The following is a 22,338-nucleotide window of genomic DNA, read 5'->3' on the forward strand; positions in this document are numbered from 1 at the left end:
CGCCGCGAAGGGGCCGGTGAGGGACGCTCCCCTCCGGGCCGCCKCTTCCTATTGGCCGCGGCTTGCGCCTTCTTCCCGCCTCCCGCAGACACTTCCGCCTTCTCCATTGGTCCCGCGGTCGGCGACGCTTCGTGATTGGCTGTGACGGCGCGGTGGGCGRGGCGGGCGCCGCACTTGCCGTGAGGTGCGGGAGGGCCGGAGCCGCCGCCGCTTCCGGGTCCGCAGCAGCGCCGCCGCGGAGGGCGATGGCGTAAGTGCCGCGGGAGCGCGCGCGCCGCCGTTGGCGGTGGCCGTTGGTGGCCGTTGGTGGGGGGCGCGGGAGGGGCGGCGCCTCCCGCTGGTCCGGGCGCAGCAGCCCCGTGCGGAGGGGAGCAGAGCAGAGCAGGCCGCGCCGCCGGTGCCCGTGGGCCGGGGGCAGGAGCGGCCGGGCGGGCCGGTGCCTCCGTGCCGGGCCGCGCGCTGCGCCTGGAGCTCCCTCYTCTCCTCTCCTCTGCCCGTGGGAGCGGCGGGCCGGGGCGCTCCAGTCCCTGAGCGCTTTGCCGGGCGAGCTGCGGTGTGCTCGTTAGTCAGTGTAGCTGCCGCGCGCGCGTGCCGCCGGCGTGGGGCCGGGAGCGGCCAGGGGTGTCCGGCTGCCGCCGCTGTCCTCCGCGGAGCAGCCGCCGCGCGCCGCTCTCCCGCGCCCTGCCGCGCCCACGCGAACCTGTAGCGGGGCCTCAGCAGTGTGCTTGAACACTCCTCCTAGCTCGTCTAGGGTACCACCGTGGGCATTGCAACCACCAGCAAAGGTACAAAAAATGGTAGCTTTTAAAAATCTGATAATCTACTAATTGCTAGTAATACTAATTAATAATAAGGAATGAAGTGAAGTAGGTATGTAGTATAGTAAGGTATGAAGTATGAACTGGGCATTCTGCAGTTACTTTGTTTTTTTTTTAAGTATGCCATTTCTTGAAAACAACTTTTTCTCTTCCTTCCTCCTTGCCTTACTTGTTGACTGATGAGTCATCAAGTGTCCTGAGATGCACTGGGACTGGTTTGATGTTTTCAGATCTAGCTGGAGTATTTGGGGGAATACACCAAGGCTGACGCTTCCTAGGTCTGTAACATGTGCCTAATGAGTTCCTAGGTGCTGACAGTGACCCTACAGCTCCAGGGAAGAAAATCAGTTCTGTTACCTTTTGTGGGACCCCTTTCTTTTGTGACCTTAAAGTCAAAAGTATCRTGTGATATTAGAAAGGAAGTAAATAAGCTCGTTATTTTGAGAAGCAAATGTTGTTTTTCTTTCCAGTTTACAAAGGCTTGGTAAGCTTTTGTTTTGTATGAAGATTTGAGGAATAGAGTTAAACTCGGCATTCAAATGTAATTCCGCCACAATTTTTAGTAAAAATAAGGGGACAAGTGGCATGCATGATTTTCCAACTTCCATCATGACCTTATACAAGTGGTTTTTTCCTTCAATAGTGTGAGGTGCTATTTTTCCCCTATCTCTGGATACTAATTTTATTCTGTTGCTTCTACAAGGTGTCTGGAAAGAGAARCATCACAAGGGATGGAATAAATAGACTTCTCTTTCCCCCCCTTTTTTGTGCAGCCTCAAGATGCACGTTGCTTAATGTCCTTAGGCACTTAGTAAAATACCTATTGCTGCTCTTTTTCAGTTACGGTATGTGATAGAGCTTTTACATTCTCATGCTATTTCACTTCTTTCAACTAGCTCTGCTAAGCAACTGAATCCCAGTGATGGGAATGCTGGAGAGCCCCTTCCTCTGTGGGCTGCTTTGTGGCCAGATGTGTCAAAGAGTTAACCAGTTGCTTATCTTCCTTTCTTTTCTTTGCAGAATAAATGCACTGTATTTTTTTTTTCTCACCTAGCTTCCTAAGCCAAGTCAAAGTGTAATATGAAATCTGTGTGTGAGAGGTTTATTCTGTTTGTCTTGCAACAGTCAACAAGCTGTTGGCTGGACTTCCCCCACCCATCCCTGAGTGTGTGATATAGCTGTGCTCTATGCAAATTTTCACTTGACTTAGTTCAAGCGGCGAATCTTTTCTTCAGGATTAAGTGTTTATGCCTCAGACTGGAGTTAATTTGTTGTGACTGAAATAAGTTGAAAATAATTTTAAGCAACTAATTTTAGCCTACCTTTTAAGAACATTTTATCTGCTGTGCAAACTAGATTGTTTGGTATACAGGAAGCAGACTGGAGATGGAGTGTGTGCCCTCTGGAGCATTTTCTATCACTGCCYTCTTCTTAGTTTTGAGAGTAACTGATTAATATGTGACTTAAGTAATTAAAACTTAAGTTTGGAGGGTTTTGGGTGTTAGGTAAATTTATTTTTTCCTGTAGCTAATGCCTGTGAGCAGCAGAAGCAAATCTGTGGTAATTTTGAACCCTTCAAGCAAGTCAAGTGGCTGCTTTGTACAGGCAAAGTGCCCTAGACAAGTTCCCGAAAAGAAGACCTTTAATACTTGTTTGGAGTATCTAAAATTAGGTATTTGGCCTTTCATCTTTTCATATTTGAGTTGATTGTGTATCCCTGTAAAGGAGCATTGTGAAAATAAATACAAGGGGAAAGTGCTACGATTTTATCACTTCATTGCTACAGAGTCATCTTCTGTTCTTGTCATCCCCCCTTGAAGAAATTAATAAGTTGGTATTAATGTGGTTTGCAGGAATGAAAGCCACAAGTGCTGTATTAAAGGCCTCTTTGAGGTCTTAGCAACAAAAAGTAGGATTTGGGATTTGGATTCCAGCTCTTTTACTGGGCTTGTTAYAAAACAGTAGAAAACTTGAAAAAATGAATAAGTGCACAGAGATATATGGGGAGTCCCAAATTTCCTCTTTCTTTGTCATGTGCTGTTTTATATTGGTATAGATGGTAAGAGAGTTCCCCACCCAAACTTGAGTCTCTTTCCGAAGCAGTCCTGTGTCCTGCCAAGTGTCCTCCTGTTAGCATTTGTATTACAGGCGTATTGAGCTGTTGGTCAAAGACGGTTTTCCAGAAAGGGCAAYGGTTTGAATGGGTTCAGAAGTGTGTGCCCAGAGCAGTAAGTGTTCCAGGCAGGATGTGAGCAGAAGCCTCAGCAGTAGGGCCCATGTGTGGGCACGGTGTGGGAGATGAAGAGGCCGCAGGGCGGTCRTGGGGGCTGTTAGCAGGAAGATGCTGTGTTTTCAGCACAGATACTAGCTACTGAACAGCCAGTGTTTGTGTTGACATCCTGCTCCTTCCTCTCCTTCTGCTTTATGTTCCAGTAGCCAGGATGTTTCAAAAAGCTTTCAAGAAGATCCAGTTTATGCTTTGGGTAACGATAACAAAAAACGAATATCGTCTTTAAATAAATAAATGTCAGGATCCTGTGGCTTGCAGTCTTCCACTTGCCTTGCCTCAGACTTCCTGAGGCTGTGTGCAAGGCTCTGTCCCAGTATCAGGCAATGTTGGAGGATAGTTTCTGAGGAAAGGGCTGCAAGCAACTTTGCTGAAGGATGGGATGGTGATGTTCTTTAATGTCCAGTCCCCATCAGTTTCCACTGCTTTCACACTGGTCTTCATCAGGAAAGAAAGATTCTTTTTGCTGAAGGATGTTATAGTGGATGTCTGCACATCCACTTTGTTAATCTATAATGCAAGGTGTCTTTTTTAAATTGGACCACTATGGAAGAATTAAAGCCAATGRTTCTACCGTTTATATAATTGAGTTTGCCATTGTCTAAAACAAGGACTTCTTTTCAAAAATATGCGCATGTGATGCTTATCCCTGGGTATAAGGGAGTTTCTTTACTGTCACTGCTGGAAGCCGTGTCTGAAGCKGGGGTGCACTCTTGCGCGCKCTCTCTCTTTTTGTTTTGTTTTTTGCTGCRTTCGTATTTTCGTCACTCTGCTGCTTGTTATTATGAGAGGTGGTGAAGAAATTGCTAATGCTTTTCCTTGAGACTATGTCCATGTTTTATTTCTAAACAGACTCTTCATGCAGAATATTGAATTTACTCAAATGTAGATGATATACGTTTTAAACACTTTTTTTCTTTTTAACTTTTCTAGTCGCATATTATTTTCAAGTTAAATACTGGGAGAATAGTATGAATAGCAAGCAAAACAATTTATCCATTTTTTCCCTGTAATAATGCTTTGAAAATATCAATTGCAAAGTGCTGTGCTGCTTGAAAAACAGAGCTTTATCGGGGAKATTTAGTTGCATATTTGGTAATTCTTGATGGAAAGTATCAAAGACTMCACAAAGAAAAGGAGATAAACTACTAACTTTTGAATGTTGAACACTATCATAGATTTGCACAACATTGCCAGGAGTTGGAATCTGTATTCTTTTAAAGTAAAAGCTTGTCTTCATGTAAGAAAGCTTGGCAAATAATAATGACATAATGACTTCAAATGAAACAAGTGAAATGGTGCTATAAAATTACAACTATGGCTGATCTGAGAGACGCCCTGTTAATTACATTTAATTAATATAACCCAATTGCAAGATGATTTATGGATCGTTTGAATAAGTATGCAAATCGAAGGGATTGCTTTTGTATTCTCTGTATAGTAGATATATGTAGTCACTTCTTATAAGATGATTGAAATATGTCTTAAAGCGAGAGAATTGATAGGCTCCCTGGGTAAAAATATTAAGGAAAACCTGGGGATATTCTCCTCGTTCCGTTTTCCCATGATCGCTTGTAGCCTCTCTAGGCACAGGTGGTCTCCCTAGGTGCATGGATATGCATGGAGGGCTGTAGGGCTGCTGCCTCTTGGGGATGCTGATGATACTTTCTTTTGGTAAATGTTTAAGACAAGTGGTTCAGCTTGCTTTCTTTTTTGGAGTGAAATGCTTGGCTCGATGAGCTTCAGAAACAGTGATTAAAAGCTCTGTAACAAGTTTAACTACCTCTCAGCTTTCAGGTATCTCTGCATATACAGTGTACAGCCTGAGCCTCCAGATTCTCAGCTATTAAATTAATTAGCAATTAAAAACAGGTTTCAGAATGGGTATCCTGGGCTAGGACTCTTTGTGGGTATAAGGAGCTCTTTTCTGTTCCCACTCTTTGTCTGTGAAAATAAAGAGAAAAGTTCTTGTATAAACGTCCTGAAACAATGTGAATTGTGAGGTTGGCTTACAAAATTCAGTGTTAAGCCTGAATTGAACAACAACAACAACAAAACCTTTGGGGAGTTGTTCATCTCCCTGCAGAAGTAACACTACAGTTTTTAAATTGTTTGGCATCTTGAGATGATGTTCTTGAGATAAACTGACTAAGGCTGTTCTGTAGAACGAATATCTAATATGCAAATATAAAGCATGCAGTTTGTCTTGTACTACTTCTTGTATGCTAGAAAGGTTGGCTTAATTTTTACAYGTRATTAGTTTTACTCTTATGTCCAGTYGCTTTTTGACTTAGTACTRTAGTGTAATTGTATGTTTATTRTTTTTGTTGTTGTATAGGGTATTTAGGCTACTAAATTTGGAGAGCTTAGTCTTTTTAGGTCTTGTTCACTTATGATTACCATGTAGTCATTTTTTTCTTCAACCCTACTGTGCTTATTGCTCATTTTGGATTTTTGCTCTCAGTTCTATAGGTGATGATACAGAAGCAGCCTAGCAATGGATCAAAGAAAAAATGATAGCTTTGTCCCAAGTATCACACAATTGGAAGACTTCCTGACAGAACATGACTCCAATGTAGTTTGGCTCTTAGTAGGTAAGGTGAATYGGTTTGGTTTTGGTTAAATGCTTTCTTTTGTGAGTGCTTTTAAATATACTTCTCTAAATGCTRTTACAGTAATTTAGAATTTCTTACTAGGCATCAGCATATGAAGAGCTGATTTTCATTTGTCACACAAATATTCAGTGTGAGATATGRCAGTTGCTTCTGAAGTAAATCAGAGAAAATATACAATTGCTTCCAGTACTAATCCTGCTACACCGATCAGAAAATAGGTTAAACATGCAAGAATGATGCTTTATAACAGCTAAAAACAAGACCTGGGTGAGAACTGAGCTGCTGATTAAGTGTGGTACTGTAACAAAGGATTGCCCTGTCAAAAGGACAGGCAGATGCAATAACTTCAGTTTGCGTAGTCTTGCAGAGGCCTTAATGATGGAACTGTTGTGTGCCATATAAGTTTTTAAACTTAACTGTATTGTACTAGGTTATGGGCAATCAGACTTTGTAAATGTTTCTCTTCTAGGTATGTTGATATTGTTATAAAATGGACATTGTTGCTTATATTTGTGTGCAGATACTCTTGTTTCCTGAATCTGTGAACATATGGAACAGGGAGGACATAATAATRCAAATTCAGATGATATTGCTAGAAGCAACTGTGAGGAGCTTGGTCTTTTCCAAAACTAGAAAATACCTACTTTGCAGCTATGACCCTAGGTTTGGAGAGAGAGTTAGTGTTGGGTAGGTGTGTTTGTGGGTGGTGTGTGGTTTTTTTTTTTTTTGTATGTATGTGGTTTCTTTTCACTTTTGAGAAGTTAAATCATATCTGCTGATATCCTTGAATTTTTGAGAAGGCTAATTGGAATGGGTAGGACACAGGTAAAATATCTGAGGGTGCACTTTGAATATTCTTTATTTCACCTTGGGAATTTCTGTCAGAAAGTTTGAGTTCAGTTTTGGTGTCATCAGGATGAAAGTAAGGGAAGTCACCAGGCTGATAGTTGCTGATGTTAAAATGTGGGACAGATGTGAAGCGATGTCTGAAAAATTGTTCCCTAGAAGCTTTGAASAGAGACTGAGACATCAACTGAGTCTTCTGTCAAAGAATTAATGTGCTCATTTGAAGCCCAAAGAGTGTGRGATTTTTTGTTTGTTTGTTTTTGTTTTTTTTTTCCTTTTCCTYCTTCTCCCTCTGTGCACTAGATTCTTTGAGCAAACTATTGGTGTTGCTGTTTGGAAATTAAGTATCATGKAAGCATTTTCATGTAACAATTATAAAGTAAAAGGAGAGCCTTGCTTAATATTTAGTTTATAAATTTGCTCCACAGGAAATTAGAATGGATGCATCTTCAAGATAGRTTAAGGGAATGGACTAGGTTATAAGGCAGATTTACCTGTGTATGTACACTGTTCTCAGCGATGCTGAACTCCCTAGTTCTAGGTCTCTTGGGATTTTAAGAACAATACAAACAGAAAAGCCTGCATAGCTTCCAGTTTATTACAAGATTTGGATAAAAGCATATTAAAAAATAGGTCAGTTAATAAAGATTAATTTAAACTGCTCTATTTTGATCTACTGACCATGACCATCCTACTAAAAATAACAGAAGTTAACTGTCTTCTTCAACTGAGATAGCTAAATATTGATCCCAAGAGATGACAAATTCAAGAAATGATCGTGTTCTTAAAATTTTGGTTGTCTATCTCCTAAATAACTCTTTAAAATTCTGTGCAGTTAAACTCTCCAACAGATTGCATTTTCACCATTTACCCTGCAAAATTTGTTCTGTTTAGAACACAGAGTTTATAATAGCTTATTTTAAGAAGCTCCATGCTCTTTAAATGTGCAACAGGATTTGAAGCTAACTATAATGTTTTGTATTTCAATCTAATTTAAAAGCTTGTTATGATAATTGGTTTAAAACTGAATCTTATCCTGTAACTCATTTCAGCACTTGCAGTTCTTGTTGCAATGGCTCTGTAAGTGATCAGCTGTTTGTGCAGCATCCTTATTGCAAAAGGGCTAAGGTCACTTGGCAGTGACTTATTCAACAGCTGCAAAAGTGAATTCTCCTCTGTGAATTTAAACATTATTGAATCCTGTATATTTTTTCCCCGATTATGTCACTTTAAGAGGACACCTTCTTGAATTAAGGTATCTAGACTGTCTAGTTGAACTTTAATCTCAAATTCCGTTTTCCTTCAGTTAGACCCTTTGGATGTGAGTCATTCCACCTTCTTTATTGATGGAGGGGCAGCTTACTCATCTTAAAACTGGGTGAGGTAAATACTGTTCTTGGAGTAGGTCTTCACTGAATGTTACTCCAGTTTCTTTCCTGGAATTTGGCCGTAGCCTGCCCTCCTCCTTTAGTTATAACTCGTGTAAAACTTTGCCCCAAGGTTTGATGGGATTACGTGTTATGCAGCTTACGTGTCTGGCTGTGGGGTTGCTTTAAGTTTGTCCAGTGCAGATTCATTTTCCGATAAAAGAAAGACCCTGGCAGTCCCATTCCCTTCAGATTTGTCCTTCTGGAAGCTTTGCGAACCCTTATTGTTAGAAATAGGTCATTAGATCTTAATCAACTAAAGGAAAATTTACTTGGGGGATTAGTAGACCTATTTTTTTTCCCTCAACAAGTTCCATGGTCAAATATTGTCAATGTAATATATTTCTGCTAATCTGAGGGCTGATATTTTTGATAGTTTCAGATAAGGTTCCTGAGCTAAGATATGACAGGCTAGAAACTTAGCCTGAAAGGTCATGGTTTGGAGAGCCCTGGCRAAAAGAAATAGAGCATGACTTCAGTGGGTCCTTTTGGGGCATTTTAGTGTAAATGATTGTGAAGACAACAACACGTGTCTTCATTTGATACATGAAATTTAACTCCTTGGAAGGCAGGAGATGACAAATATGTCTTTTGGAGACTCTGTAGGTCTTATTTTTGCATTGAGGAATGGAAGAACAGTGAAGAATCTCTGCTTTCTGAATTTCCCATTTCTTTCCCTCCCACCCCCYACTTGTCTTGCACACTCTCCAAAATTGCCTGTTAATGTCTTCTCAGTTTCAGATAAGTCTGAAGAATAGGAAGGAGAATAGGAAGGATGTTGTTTTGTTCTGTAGTCTCGGTAGMTAAGGCTTTTATCTAGACCAGCATACCTTTTAAAATATTTTAATTCATTTTAATCTTTCCACAGCAACAATATTGTCTTGTGGATGGATTATCTACCTAACTTACTATAACTCCCGGAACATTGGACTTATTTTAACATTGGTTCTTAACAGATTATATAAACATGGCTACATCCATATTGGTAAGTCATGGTTAATGTAATGCCATTGTTTCTGTATATCGCCTGCTCTTTGTCATTATATCTTAATTTACCCAAAGCTCTAGATGAAATCAAAGTGTTCATTTATTAWGGTGATTTATCAGCATGGATTTCATGTAAAAAGAGTTTAATATCCTGTTTTGGAGGATAAATCTTAGTGCGGTAGAAACCACCCAGCACCAAATTCCTACTACTGTCAAAATCTTTTCATTTAATTGTCACTTGTCACTTAAGTCACTTACTGGCTTATAGTACTGTTTTCCTGTTTAGTCTGCATACATTATGTAAATATAGTGTGCATGGCCTCCTCTATCTCTTTTCCAAAGCCCTCATCATAATTATGAGTCTTCTAAAGTGGAAGGCTCTCCTGAGCTGCCAGGAAGGTCTGCCCAAGCTACYCCTGAACGTACCCAGGGCAGAGCTCCCTGTGCCCCCCACCTCTGGGGCTGGCTGCCCTGTAATCAGAAGTGTGGGGAGYGACTGCTGCTCTGAGCTCAGAGGAGCTCAGCACGGTCCTGAGCCTCGATGCCTTGGTAGGGCAGCGTCCCTTGCCTTCCCAGTCAGCTGCCAGGACAGCTAATGGTGTTAATCCTTACTGGRACTGGAATAGGTAGAATTTGTACCGACTAGAACACTGTCATTGGAATCCATTAACTCTTCATTTATTTTTTTTCACTTTGAAGTATTTTTGAATAAAACGGGTCAGTACAAGTCACTTGGGCTCTCGCCCACATTACAAAAATATCTGATGCTGAGTCACTGAGGGCTCTATCCTGCAACCTTGCTCTGATTGTGCTTTTAATTTTCTCTGACGCTTATTCTTTCAGGCCTTCATTTCTCTGCTTCCTAGAATGACTTTTTCTAAGTTTTGGACTTCTGCAACTATTATTCACAAGTGCAGTGCAAATCAAACACTGCCATTTCCACCCTCATCCTTCTCCCTGCCCAATTACTCTCTACACATTCAATGACCTSATCCTATAAATGTTCAAAATAGCTTTCCAGAGTCTTACTGTAAGCTTGACAGGACTCGGAATTTTTGAGTGATCTGTCTCCRTTTGTATCGTGGAATGATACCAAACCTGATATAATTCAGAGTTAACTTTCTCATTTGTTTTGTTTTACATGTTTTGATTTGGACTTCTCTTTTCTACTGAAAGTCAGTATTTTCAAAGGAAAGGACCAAGAAATTCAGCAAACCCGTTTCAGGGTTATTGAATACTCCATTCTCCCCATGTAGAAACTGTAGGCCAGTGTCCTGTAAACGTTTTCTTTTGCCGTAGGTTCCTTCTCGTTCTCGGTGCTGTCGGGAAAAGTCATGGTGCGCGAAATCTATTACATCACAGAGGACATGTCCATCAGGTGGGGCGCCGCGCGGCTGCGCCTTCGCCATGGAAATGCTCGGGGGTGGGAGATTCGAATTGTCCTGGGCATTCATTTGTGGCGGAAAACACTTGGGAATTTGAAGGAGAATTATTTTATTAACACCTTTCACCCTGTCATACTCCCTCTTAAGTTTCGAAAATCTGTTTTTGGCCAAGTAGTGTGCATGCATGCAAGAATTTCTCCTCCATTTCATTAAATCAAMTATAGACTAACCGATAATTTTGCAGATTTGACTGTTGATGTTGGAAAGCGTTGAGGAGATGGTGAATCTGGGGCTATATGCCGCTCTGTTGCTGCAGTAATTAGTGTAGTATTGCACTATGAAGCATTAATATTTTGTATGTACCTTAATACTGCTTGTACAGTGCTGAAACTGCAGATCTTGGCAGTGTCTAAGGCAGCATGCCGTGCAGCTGCATGGAGGAATGTGAACTATTAATCTTCTAATGTTTGTTTTATCTAATTTAGAATTCAAGATGGGTTTATCATATTTCGTTGGTGGAAGATGTACAACCCCAAGCAGAAGCAGCACGGTAGGCTTCTCAAGAAATTAAAAGCTTAAATCTGAGTTGTGGATAATGTATGGAAAATGTTTCCTTTGCTATATGTGTTCTATGTGAATTGATCCGTTAGTGCCATGCTCTGAAGTGTGTGAAGTGTGTATGTTCAATGCATATAATTGGACTAGTATAAGCTACTGCAATACATAGAGCATTACTTATCAGGGCCTTCCTTGACGCAGGCACTATTAGCCATAACAGTAGCCTTTATTAGYTGTAATCCAAACATAATTGATTCTACATTCAAATTTTAAACTTGAATAAGTTATTAGACACCTAAGAAATATTTTGGAAACTATTGTTAGATTTCAAGATGTTATTGTCAGTATTTTAGTAATAGTCTTAGAGTAAGGAATGTTCTTCAGTGTTCGATAGCTTGGTGTTTTAGATGACTTCTGTGGTCATAGAGGTAGAGTAGTGTGGGGGGGAAAGTCATTTTGTTTTTCTTACCTATGCCTGGAATAGGAGGCCCACCAGCTGATAAGGGAAACGAATTCTATTTGAAACGACAGTGTGAGATGGCACGAACAGCCTGTTACACTCACTTGTGGGTTTAAAATCTAGTCTTTCGGTGACTTGAGCCTTGCCTCACTTGGCCCTTGAAGCATCATGGAAGCATTATCATTTCATCGCTAATACAGAGGGGTCAGGGCACATCACGGACRGAGATGGTGGCCCCTGTTTGTAGTGAGGAGGAGGGCAGTAATTGGGGAGGTCTGTAACCTCTGGAGGGGCTTCTCCCTTGCCTCTCCGAGTGGCCTTTCTTGGCAAGGAGCTGTTGGATCTTGCCAGAAGGTTTGTGCAGCAGCAGCTTTGTCAGCATAAACCCAGCAGTGCCAGACTGCTGCATACCTGTGACGTGCAGCTGTGTGAGGTGCCTTGCAGCAATGCTGACATAAGTTGGAGGAGTTGCTTGTTTCATTTTAATGTGCTTCCTATGGCAATGAGACATTACCCATGTTCTCTTTGCCATAAGAAAACTCATTCAGAAAATGGAGCTTAGCTGTAAAGTTAATTAGCTTCCCTTAGTCACAGGTCATTGTCCAGCAGGCTTGCCTAGGATTTTCTTCATTTTCTGCTTGGTGCATTTCTCTAGTGCCTTGCAGAATGAAAAATGAATTGAAATTTTTGTCTATCTCTGTGACTGTAATTTTGCTTGGCCCTGTTACAAGGCTTTAACTTTTTCTTCTTAAATTCCAGAGGCAGCAAAATAGTGGGCAAATAATTCAAGTAATATCAGAGGTCAGAAATATATAGGTCTAACAGAGTAGCCAGTCACTGCTAACTTGCTAGGATCCATTGACTTGTCTGTGAAGTGATGCTAAGAAACACACCCAAGAGAAGCAGGATCTGAGATCTGCTGGGGAAGAATGAAGATTATTGGGGAAACGGGACAGTTAGGTTTGTCAGCAAATAAAATTCTGAAAATAAAGCAGGTGTCTTCAAACTTTGTCTCTAGGGCGGGTGTGCTACGGGCTYCTGCATTTCATCTCCAAATGGTGACAGTGGCAGTGTTGGCTCTAACTGCTTCGTTTCTGTGCCTGTGGGGCAGTGTTGCTGTCACTTCATTGTCCAGGAGCTACCGGTTGGGGGCTTTGACTTTGATGCTTCAGCTTCCTAAAGGTTGCTTGACTTGGAAAGACCAGGTTGTATTTTAGAGTAGCTCAGGTCTCTTGAGTAAATATGTAATGGGCACTCTCTTACCTAGCTAATTAGGGGCAAATTAAGAGCTTTTTTTTTTTTTTCTTCTAACATTAGCCACATAATTGGGGCATMTTATCTTATCTAAGGCAAAAGTTAGTTAAAGTTCATCGCGATTCTGATTTACTTGGTGCAGTTTCTGCCTGGATTTATTTGTGTTGTGACCAAAGGGTGAAACGCTCTTCAGGTTTTATATTTTGTAATATAATCAGTCTGGTAAGCGTTATTGATTTGCTTGGAACAGTGTAACGTGTGTTACCTGCCTTTAGTTTGTGCTTCAGCAGCTGTTTGCTGCCCTGTAGCAGCTCTTTTTGCAGAGCATGCATATTTGAAAAATGGTGATTTCTGTAAAGAACTAGGGCAGTTAAATGACATAATTCTTTTCCCACTGGTTATTTAGATCCAAAGGCAGAAACAAGACTGTATATTATGGTGAATGACTTTGAATTTCATGTGTATAACCGTTCTGAACTCTATGGACAACTTCAAGAACTATTTGGCTTAGATCCCACAATAATTCCAGCAAAGAAAGAAGATGAAAAAGCAGAAATAAATGGAAGGCAGAGAACACACAGCAATTTGGAAAGGTAAATTATTATTCACTTTGGGGCTTCCATGCTTTGTTTTCAGAAGCGCAGAACTAATAAGGGGATGTTTAGTTAATATATGCTGTGGAAACGAAATGGTTGGAGCATGGCTGAGAGAAATTGCATTGATGTGTCTGACAGTCTGRATTTTTTCTCCTTCCCTGAAACCTCCTACTATAAATATATATATAAATATATATATATGTAATATATATATGTATTTTAAAAATCAATAACCCTGCATATTCTTATTTAATGATGAGCAGACAGATTGAGAAGTATTTCAAGCCCATTTTTGGAAAGGGGAGATGAGAGAGGTTGTGTATGCACAGCAGTCGGGGAAATGCTCAGTTMAGAAGTTAGAGTCACTCAGGCATTGAATAGGCAAGATAAATGTGAGGATCTGTATGGCCTTGAGAGACTTACTGATTTTTCCAGTTTTAAGCTCAGCCTGATTGCTTGACTGATTTCTTTTCTTGGGGGTGGGAGGGCTGTTGGTGGATTTTCTTTTTTCTTCTCTGTAAGACATGGTGCAGGGATGCAGCGAGTTCCTTTGCACAGATTATGTTGAGTGGAGTTGCGTATTCATTGATAAGCCTCTCCTTGGGCAGAATCATATCAAACACTGCTCTGCTTACATGAGTGGAGAAGAACAGATGAGATATTGGTTCTTTGGCTAGGGCAGCGTGGGTRGCCAGGCCAGAGTGAGGCAGTGGGGCTGCTGCAGCGTGGTGTGGCAGCCTGGATTGGGGTGGTGCTCTTGCAGCCTTGCTGGCACATGCAGCACAGGTGTCCTGCCTTTGGAGGGATGTATCTTGAAGTGACAAACCCCATCCAAGACCTGAAAGGACTATGTGGGGAWTATTTAGAGCAGGCGAAGTTTTAGCCTGGGGCAACTTTATTCATTTATTGTTCTGTGTTTAAAAGAAGATACAGTTGTTTCCCAACAAGCACCCAAGGCTTAGCTGTTCCTGCCTCTTGCTGCTTTTGCAGGGTCTGGAGAACTCTGCAGTAGACTCCTGACAGGTACCTTATGCAGGGTTCCTATGGGAAGGAACGTTCCCCAAGAGCTCAAGTCCTGCAGCGGAAAAGGCTGGCTAGTTCTCCTGTAGAAAAGGCAAAATAATAATAAAAAATGCTCTTTTTTCCCCTCCTGTGTAGTGTTAAAGTAAAAACGGAATCTCAAGACCCTTCTTCTTCATGGAGGTCCCTTATTCCTGTCATTAAAGTCAATGTAAGCACGGTAAGTGAAAATCCCTGATGAGAAATACCTTTAGTAGTCTAGTATTAAAAGTCAGACTTGCAATTCCCTTAATTCTGGCTTCTTTGTGAGGTTTTTTTTTCTGCTTCCTTAAGAAAAGGTTCTAAAATTCTTTTCCTCTGCTACTTCCTTTTTTTTTTTTTTTTTCTTTTTTTTTGAACTAGCTTTGTCTTGAAATTGTAGTGAGTTCAAGAATATCATCAACTAATTAAATTTGGCACTGGGTGTTGCAAAAATCCTTCTGCTTCTCTGCATCTTTTAATAGGGATTTTGGACATATTCCTTAAGTTAATGTTGCATCACAAAAGCCAGAGAAACTGTTACTGAGGTCATAGGAGGTAAGATATTGAGAGCTTGATTATGTCAAGTAAAATCATAATAATGCACAGATTATGGCCAGCATTTCTGTTCAGTGTTTACTTGCACATAGATGGTTAATATATATATTACTCTGTGTAAATTATGCAAATAAAGCAGTGGGTAATTGGAGTGATTGGGCTTTCTTTTTAATTTAGGGTCGTCTGGCATTTGGGAATCATTATCAGCCACAAACACTTTGCATTAACTTTGATGATGCTTTTTTGACGTATACCACAAAGCCACCTTCAAGTCATCTTGATCAGTTTATGCACATTGTCAAAGGAAAACTGGAAAATGTTAGAGTCATGTTGGTTCCAAGTCCAAGATATGTTGGTCTACAGAATGATGAGTAAGATGCTTTATAACTTCATACCTTTTAAAAAAAAAAAAAGAGAGAAGGATGTTTATTTGTTTCAGTGACTTTTTTGTTTTTATTACTATGTTTAGATAGTTGGCGTTGTTACTCTTGTAAGAGGTTTAAATGTTGAAATTTTGAACCTACTTTTATTTATGGAGAAAAGTGCTGTGTATCTGTCTTGCTATAGCTTTTCTGTGTGCTGTGCTGTGTGATTAATATACTGCATTAAGTTCTTTCCCTTTACTCAGSTACTACGGCTGCACATAGGTTTGACAACAATTTTTAAGGATAGAGACAAGGCTTAAGTAATTTCTGTAGAGCTGATCCACATGTAGATTGGAAAATAGCCTTTAAAAAATTAAGGCAAGGCTTGCTATATTAGGAATAGGTTATCTTTTGAACGCTGATTACCGATTGCTTTATTTCTGTGTATTCTTTCCCTTTRTCAGCTCTTAACAAACTGCATGGTAGCAGTAAATGATGATTGCATAATGTGATATGATTTATTTTTTTCAGCTAGACATTTATGRTGTGTATATTTATGTATGTATTCACTTCTGACGTGATATGGTATGAACACAGAGCCAGAATTTTCTGCATYCCTGAGAGGCTGGGGTCCTTCCAAAGTATTTTCTTCAATGCTTACACTGTTTATATAGTCAGACAAAGCTGCTAAATTTCAGTCTTTTCCGGTCTTTTTGTTTGCTCAACAAAATGTGTAAATAATGTATATTATCTTTAATTTTGTGTTKGAATTCATGTGAAGTAATTACAGCTACTCATGTATCCCCTAAACAAACACCATCCAGTGAATAAATCACTAAATTCTGCAAGTAAGCAGTATTGCATCTGTACCTACACTGACCTTGCATCAACCAGATACAGTCATCTGTAATACATGTGCACATGTCTTCAGCTGTAGATGTAGCTGTGTGGTGTGTGTATATATACAGTCTCACTCCTGAACATGTTGGAGTTTGCCCAGCTAATACTGAAAACAAACCAGCAATATTAAGGTTGAGATCCTTATAACTGCTGGCTTTCTCTCCTGCTTCCACAAAACATCTTTCTTTTATGCTGTCAATGTCCCTATAGCTCCCGATGGCTGAAGGAGAGTAGGGATGCAGAGAACATATAGATGCAGCACATGGCCTCATTCCCTGCAACCTGGGGCTGTTGAGGTCTTCAGAGACTGCCTCTGGTCCCTCTTAAATTGAAAAACTAAGCTGTGTCTCTTAAGTTGTAGAAATGCCTGCAGGTGATGCATACATAAAAACAGCTTAATAACTTATGAAACTTTTAACCGACGGGCTAATTACACTATCAAGAAGCAACCTTGACAATGTCTATTAACTACAGAAATAACATTATTAAAAAAAAGTGATGAAACATCCATCATTTCAAAAAAAAAAAAAAAAATCCAAGTGGAACACTCCAAATCGAGCGTCTAAATCGCCAGCCTTAAAGGAGAAACTTAAGAGACATTAAGACATACTGCTAATGAAATCATGTTTATGATGAAGGATACTTAGCTCATCTAACTTGTCCCTGGGAAGGACCTGTTTCGAGCATCTTAGGCGTGTGAGGTATAGCAGTTGCCCCTGAAGGATGAAAGGATAGGTTAGATGGKCTCACGGGGTACCTTCCTCTGCTACTTTTTACCGCTCTAGCTTCGTACACACCCAAGGCTGAGAGCATGGCTTAAACGTTCCCCTCCTGTCACTTTTTTTTTGCATGACTATGAATTGGATGTTGATCGTGCAATTCATCATTATTATTATTAGGGGAAAAATATATGGGTCTTAACTCTTACTCAGTTCTACAGCTGGATTCACAGCTGTCTCTTACCAGTTTCTAGTAAGAGACTAGCATAAGGAGAGATAGTGGGGAAGAAAATTCTTTTTTGACTGGTGTATAGCCTATGATTTATTCCATAATGCAGAATAATGAACTGCTGCAGTTAGCTGCTACCTCTTTTGCTGGTTGCTCTTTTTTTGAAAAGAGAATTGAGGAGACTAGTGGCAAGCCACAATCCAGACGACAATGTTCTTCATGTATGAAAGAGTTTGAAAAACTCCCTGAATGGGCAAAACCCATAAGTGTAATGAATGGGGACAGATCACAGCAAGAAAGAGAAGGGTTTTATAACTACGTGAAAATGCATATRGGGTAAAGATGCACCAAAAGAGTTGAAGGAAGACTGAGGAAGAAGTTTAACTTCCCTGTTTTCCTGCCTCTTTGCTTCCATGTAGTGCAAGAAGCCATGGAAAGTAGAGGCGTGCAGAGACAGAGAGGCTGACCCAGCAGTAACATTTGAGGGGAGAACTTGGCCTTCCCCATAGCTACTGTAGCTTTCCTGTGAATACGTCCCTCTTTTCCCACAACTGCATTGCAGACTCTCTTACAGAGTTGTTGGCTTTGAAGTTGTTTAGGCAAAATTATCTGTGCTGAAGAGGTGTTCAGAGTGCTCAGAAAGGTGCTTACCTTTGAGATGACTTTGTTTTAAGCTCTGATCCAGAGCATTCASTCCGTGTGAGTAAACACTGCTGGAAAGCAGAAGGAGGCTGCTCTTGAAGCTGGCCTGTGCGTTCATGCTAACTGATTACAGGAGCTTTTGTGAAAGCACTTTAGGGAGTTTTCTCAAGTTTGCTCATGTAGTCCCAGGCGGGGGTGCAGAGGGKGTCGAGAACTGCTGCCCCTGTGCCAGAGGCTGGGGGTGTCCCTCATGGAGAAGGGATAGTTGTGCTGTGCTTTGTAGAACAAACTACATACTACAGAGGAGAAAAGGGAGGAGAGGTGGCCTGTGTGTGCCGGCCGCCTCAGCATGAGGGGCTGAGCTACTCCAGTACAACGCAGATGTTGCCAGCCCCAGCACATTCCAGTGGGAATGGAGACCCACAATAGCCCGCAATCCCATGCSTTTGGAGCACATGGAATAGGCTTGGGTCTCCTCACAAACTATCTATAGGTCTATTTTATTCTTCTCCTCCTCACTTCTCTTCAGGAACTGCTAAATACATATTTTTTCAGATCTTGCTTTATTTCCATCTTCTTGGGGGGTGCAATTACAATTTTTAGGTAGAAAAATGAAATGACTGGGAAATTAGGAGTGAGTAGAAAGTTTTTCATCTTTCACTGCTGCTATTGCTCTCAAAGTAAAATGTGTTTTAGGTGTGCCAGCTGGTAGCTTTTAAAAAATTTTCTGTAGTACCTGAGGTCTGCATTTGCTGCCTTACATATTTGCTGAAGTTGACTGCATTAGAAAAAAGGTGAGGTAAAATGRACAATTTACTTCAGCAGATTACAGTCTTGGATTCTGTATTATCGACATCTRATTTTTTTTTTTCTTTTTTTAAGTAGTACCAGCTTGTAAAAGTGACTGGAAAGTAAGGGGAAAAAAAAACCCTTTTCCCTTTGTWGTGAAACTATGATGTAGTTGTATTGTTATGTAAATTAAGATATGGCAATATTATAAAAAAAGGAAATGTAGTGTGCTAATTTAGTAGCCTTACAAGCGTTTCATGTAATGATTTTACTATTTGAGTCCTTGTATCTTACTAAGAAAGAAGAGCCTTTTTTTTCTTTCTTCTCTCTCTCCAATGGTCTAATTACTGAAGGCTGCTTGTCCCTTGTCCCCGTGCTTCAGAGTGCTATTTTGGTAAGAAAACAATTAGCAGGTAAAAGAAGGCGATGTAGGACAAGGAGAAACAAACTATTTGTGAAACGAAAAGTTGAAAGTAAAACTTTAGTACTTAAACAGGGGTTCTGATATGAGACAAATGTCTTTCCACAAAATAAATGTCGTACCCTCATATTTGRCTTCAAAGTAAATCCTTAAATTATTTCAAATAACAATAAGCCTATGACAGCAGCTACACACATATGTTTTTTTTGTCTTTGAAAGCAGAGTAGATGTATCCTGATGTTGGCAGCTTTATTGGTGACTTCACAGTTAAATATGTACTATATGTCAGCTAGAAGTGAGCATGACTTAAGCAATTTCTTCTGTCATACTTAAAACATTCTACATAAAAGGACTTGAGTTCCTGGAGATTCATCTCAGTGCCTATCTTAGTCTTTCTCTTTGCACTTTGTTTTTATTTTGCAGACCTCCCAGGCTGATGGGTGAAGGTTTTGTTGTAATGCAGTCCAATGATGTTGATATCTATTACTATATGGATGAACCAGGTATCTTCTTCAAAGATACAAATATAATATTTTATAGTATTCGAGTGCTATTTACTTCATAGCCTGAATTTTGTAGACAGTTTCTTTTTTTTTTCTTTCRTGCTGAAAAATAAGTGGGCTTCATCTGTTTGAATCTCTAGGCTGAAAGAGCTAGTGTAATATTAAGAGGTCARTAAGAACGATGTGAAGTAATACTTGCTAAATCTATTCTCTCTTTTTTTTTCTGCAAATGGGAAAACACAATTTTTACTGAGACAGAAGGGAGAGAGATGATGAGGGAGATGATAGATTATTATGCTGCAGAACTAACTGCGTTGTACATCAGCGCTTCCTTGGTGGATAACAGTGAGCAGGACTTTGGAAAGCCCCATGGGATTTTGGCCATGTTCTTGCCCTTCCCTGTGGTGTTCACTTGGAATTGCAACTTGACATTTACATACTACAGTAAACTAAGAACAGACATAGAATGCTTTAAATGTGCGGTGCTTAGAAAATGGGTTTCATGCTATTTTGAAGTAGCTTCACTTGATAATTTGTTTATTGTATTATGCAATGTAATATAGGTCTTGTACCAGAGGAGACAGAGGAAAGCAGCGAYGGAGAGACGAGCAATGAAGACAGCAAATTGCAGGATCTGCCGCCATGCTGGGGCTTGGACATTGTTTGTGGGAAAGGAACAGATTTCAACTACGGACCTTGGGCTGATAGGCAGAGGTATTATTGTGATTTACGTCTAGAGGATTAGTCTRTAGTCTTCCATTGATAAGAAAATGTTCTAAATTTTTCTTGGTGCATTTACTCAGATTTCTAGTTTGTAGAAGGTGAACCAGGGAGTCTAAAATAGGACTTCTGCCATGATATTTGAGGATCAGTAAATTCATTGTTTACAGTATTGGCCTTCCAAAATTAGGACCACTTTTTTAAAAAAAAACTTAATTTTTAAATATAGTTCATAATTTTATAATTGTAATTTCTATTTTATAATTTTATAATTTTATTATTTACCAAATATGTGTATCTAAGGGTTTAATCTTTTAATTGTTTACATTCCAACTCTTAGTGGCTGACTTATTTGGAGTTCATGGATGCAAATACATTGTGCATTAAAGAGATAATTTATAGAAATACAAATCTGACTGTGAAAATGATGAGATATCATTAACTATTGGTGAGGGGAATCAATCATTTAATGCAGTCCTCCCAAATATTCATTTTTTAGGTAATTGAGTGACAAGTAATAGGCCAAAATGATACTGTTGCTCTTCAAAAGCAAAAGGGGCTGACTATAGAGGGCCAGCTGAGTATTTCTGCAGGAGACRATGGGATTATTTACAAAGTAAAGACTCTTCAGTAAAAGTGCTATAATCACCGCTTTCTCATTTTTTCCCCTTACTAATTACAAATTGATACTTTTCTTGCCCTCAATTTATCCTCCTGTGAAACTGTTATGATTAACCATCTCTTAGGAATATGAGGATGGTGAACCAAGAGTAATCATTGTATCTGGCAGTGTGCTACCGTATTTGAAATGCCAGTTTACAGTGCAGTGGTTTGTTGGGAGCATGAAGTCAGTGAATTGTGAATGATAATTTTAGTACTACCAAGAAAGGCAGCCCTGTGATGGTATGCTCTTTGTRATTTTAACTGACTAGATAAAAGACCATTTGGTGCCAATGCAGAGTATATAGAGAATATAACTCTCTCACCATGGCAGGGATATGAGGTAGGATTTTAGAAAGTGCTGAAGTTTAGTGTTTTAGARGCACAGATCTATAGAAGTCTTGTGGCCTTTGTACTATCAATTCATATAAGGGCTTCTAAGAATACCATTCTTTAATACTGTATGACATAAAATTCTGGTGTTAACAAATGTCTTTATAGTGACAGACAGTTTCTTTAACACAGATGGTCAGATGCTGGGTGCTCGGGAAACTCCTGCTTTTCAAGTACTTAGTCTTCCCTTTTGAGAACTATATAATCTCTACTGTTCCTACTCCATTGCTGTGGGATCCACTTCGAGTAGTTACGAGTTGAGATCTGAGTTTACAGAAATATAGTCCTCCTTTCATTCTCATCCTGAAGTCTTAAACAGTCTGTTTTGTCTTTTTCCTGGGCTTTTCATCAATACTTACATGCAAACCCAAGCAAAGACAGCTGGTTTCCTGTTGTGTTTCTATAGTAGATGCTCAATCCAYGATTAGGAAGAAGAAGAAAAAAAATAGTTTACTTGCTTTCTGATTAAAATGTTTTTCTTTTAAATCACTTATAGACTGTCCATTTATGGCATTATCCAAAATTCTTTCTGATGGTTGGGACTTGAAGTCTGATTTCAGTAATGAGCTGGAAAGCTCCCTGCTGTTGAAGAGTGAAGGTCTTAGAACTCTCAAGGTTTAAATAAATGTTTGTTCTTTGCTGTACGCTGGCTTCTAAGGACTTGGCAACACAACTCCCTGATAGATCATTAAGCAACAAATACATGACTTTTATTTCCTTCTATGAATAAAAGTATTTCCTTTTTTTTTTTTTTCTCTTTCACTAGGGATTGCTTGTGGAAGTTTTTCTTTCCACCAGACTACCAAGTTATGAAAGTTTCAGAAATTGCAGAGCCTGGGAAACCAAGACAGATCCTCGCGTTTGAACTGCGAATGAATATTATTGCAGATGCCACTATTGATTTGCTTTTTACCAAGAATAGGGTAAATAATGAAATTTTGCCCAGAAAACATTTTTAGTACTGTAATAGCTTTAGGATTTTTGGTCATACGTGTGTTCATTTGTCTCAGAGGTTTGCTACAGGACTGTAGTTTTAAAAACTAAGAGACTCTGTTTTAATCTTCTGTAGTTTCTAGGTAAGCCCCTAAAAGAGAAATACTGTCTGCCATGTCCTAAGATTTGCTGCCTTATTTCCATTTTCTTCTAAGCTACATTTTAAGCTGTCTCC

At 39.9% G+C, this 22,338-nt stretch overlaps 1 protein-coding gene across 1 annotated transcript in view; it reads left to right on the forward strand.

Annotated features, from left to right (window-relative positions):
- Window positions 1-207: 207 nt before the first annotated feature.
- KIAA1109 (KIAA1109 ortholog) overlaps window positions 208-22,338 on the forward strand; it is an 89,555-nt gene continuing 67,424 nt past the window's right edge. The window contains exons 1-11 of the mRNA XM_026042720.1: window positions 208-250; window positions 5,570-5,699; window positions 8,862-8,978; window positions 10,280-10,358; window positions 10,851-10,915; window positions 13,044-13,230; window positions 14,392-14,473; window positions 15,007-15,200; window positions 19,318-19,397; window positions 19,961-20,111; window positions 21,937-22,093. Coding sequence (XP_025898505.1) covers window positions 5,603-5,699; window positions 8,862-8,978; window positions 10,280-10,358; window positions 10,851-10,915; window positions 13,044-13,230; window positions 14,392-14,473; window positions 15,007-15,200; window positions 19,318-19,397; window positions 19,961-20,111; window positions 21,937-22,093 — 1,209 coding nt within the window. The 5' untranslated portion in view covers window positions 208-250; window positions 5,570-5,602. The remainder of the gene's footprint in view (window positions 251-5,569; window positions 5,700-8,861; window positions 8,979-10,279; window positions 10,359-10,850; window positions 10,916-13,043; window positions 13,231-14,391; window positions 14,474-15,006; window positions 15,201-19,317; window positions 19,398-19,960; window positions 20,112-21,936; window positions 22,094-22,338) is intronic.

Source organism: Nothoprocta perdicaria, unplaced genomic scaffold (genome assembly GCF_003342845.1).
Source record: "Nothoprocta perdicaria isolate Ctin4 unplaced genomic scaffold, notPer1 scaffold_312, whole genome shotgun sequence".
NCBI classification, from domain to species: Eukaryota; Metazoa; Chordata; class Aves; order Tinamiformes; family Tinamidae; genus Nothoprocta; species Nothoprocta perdicaria.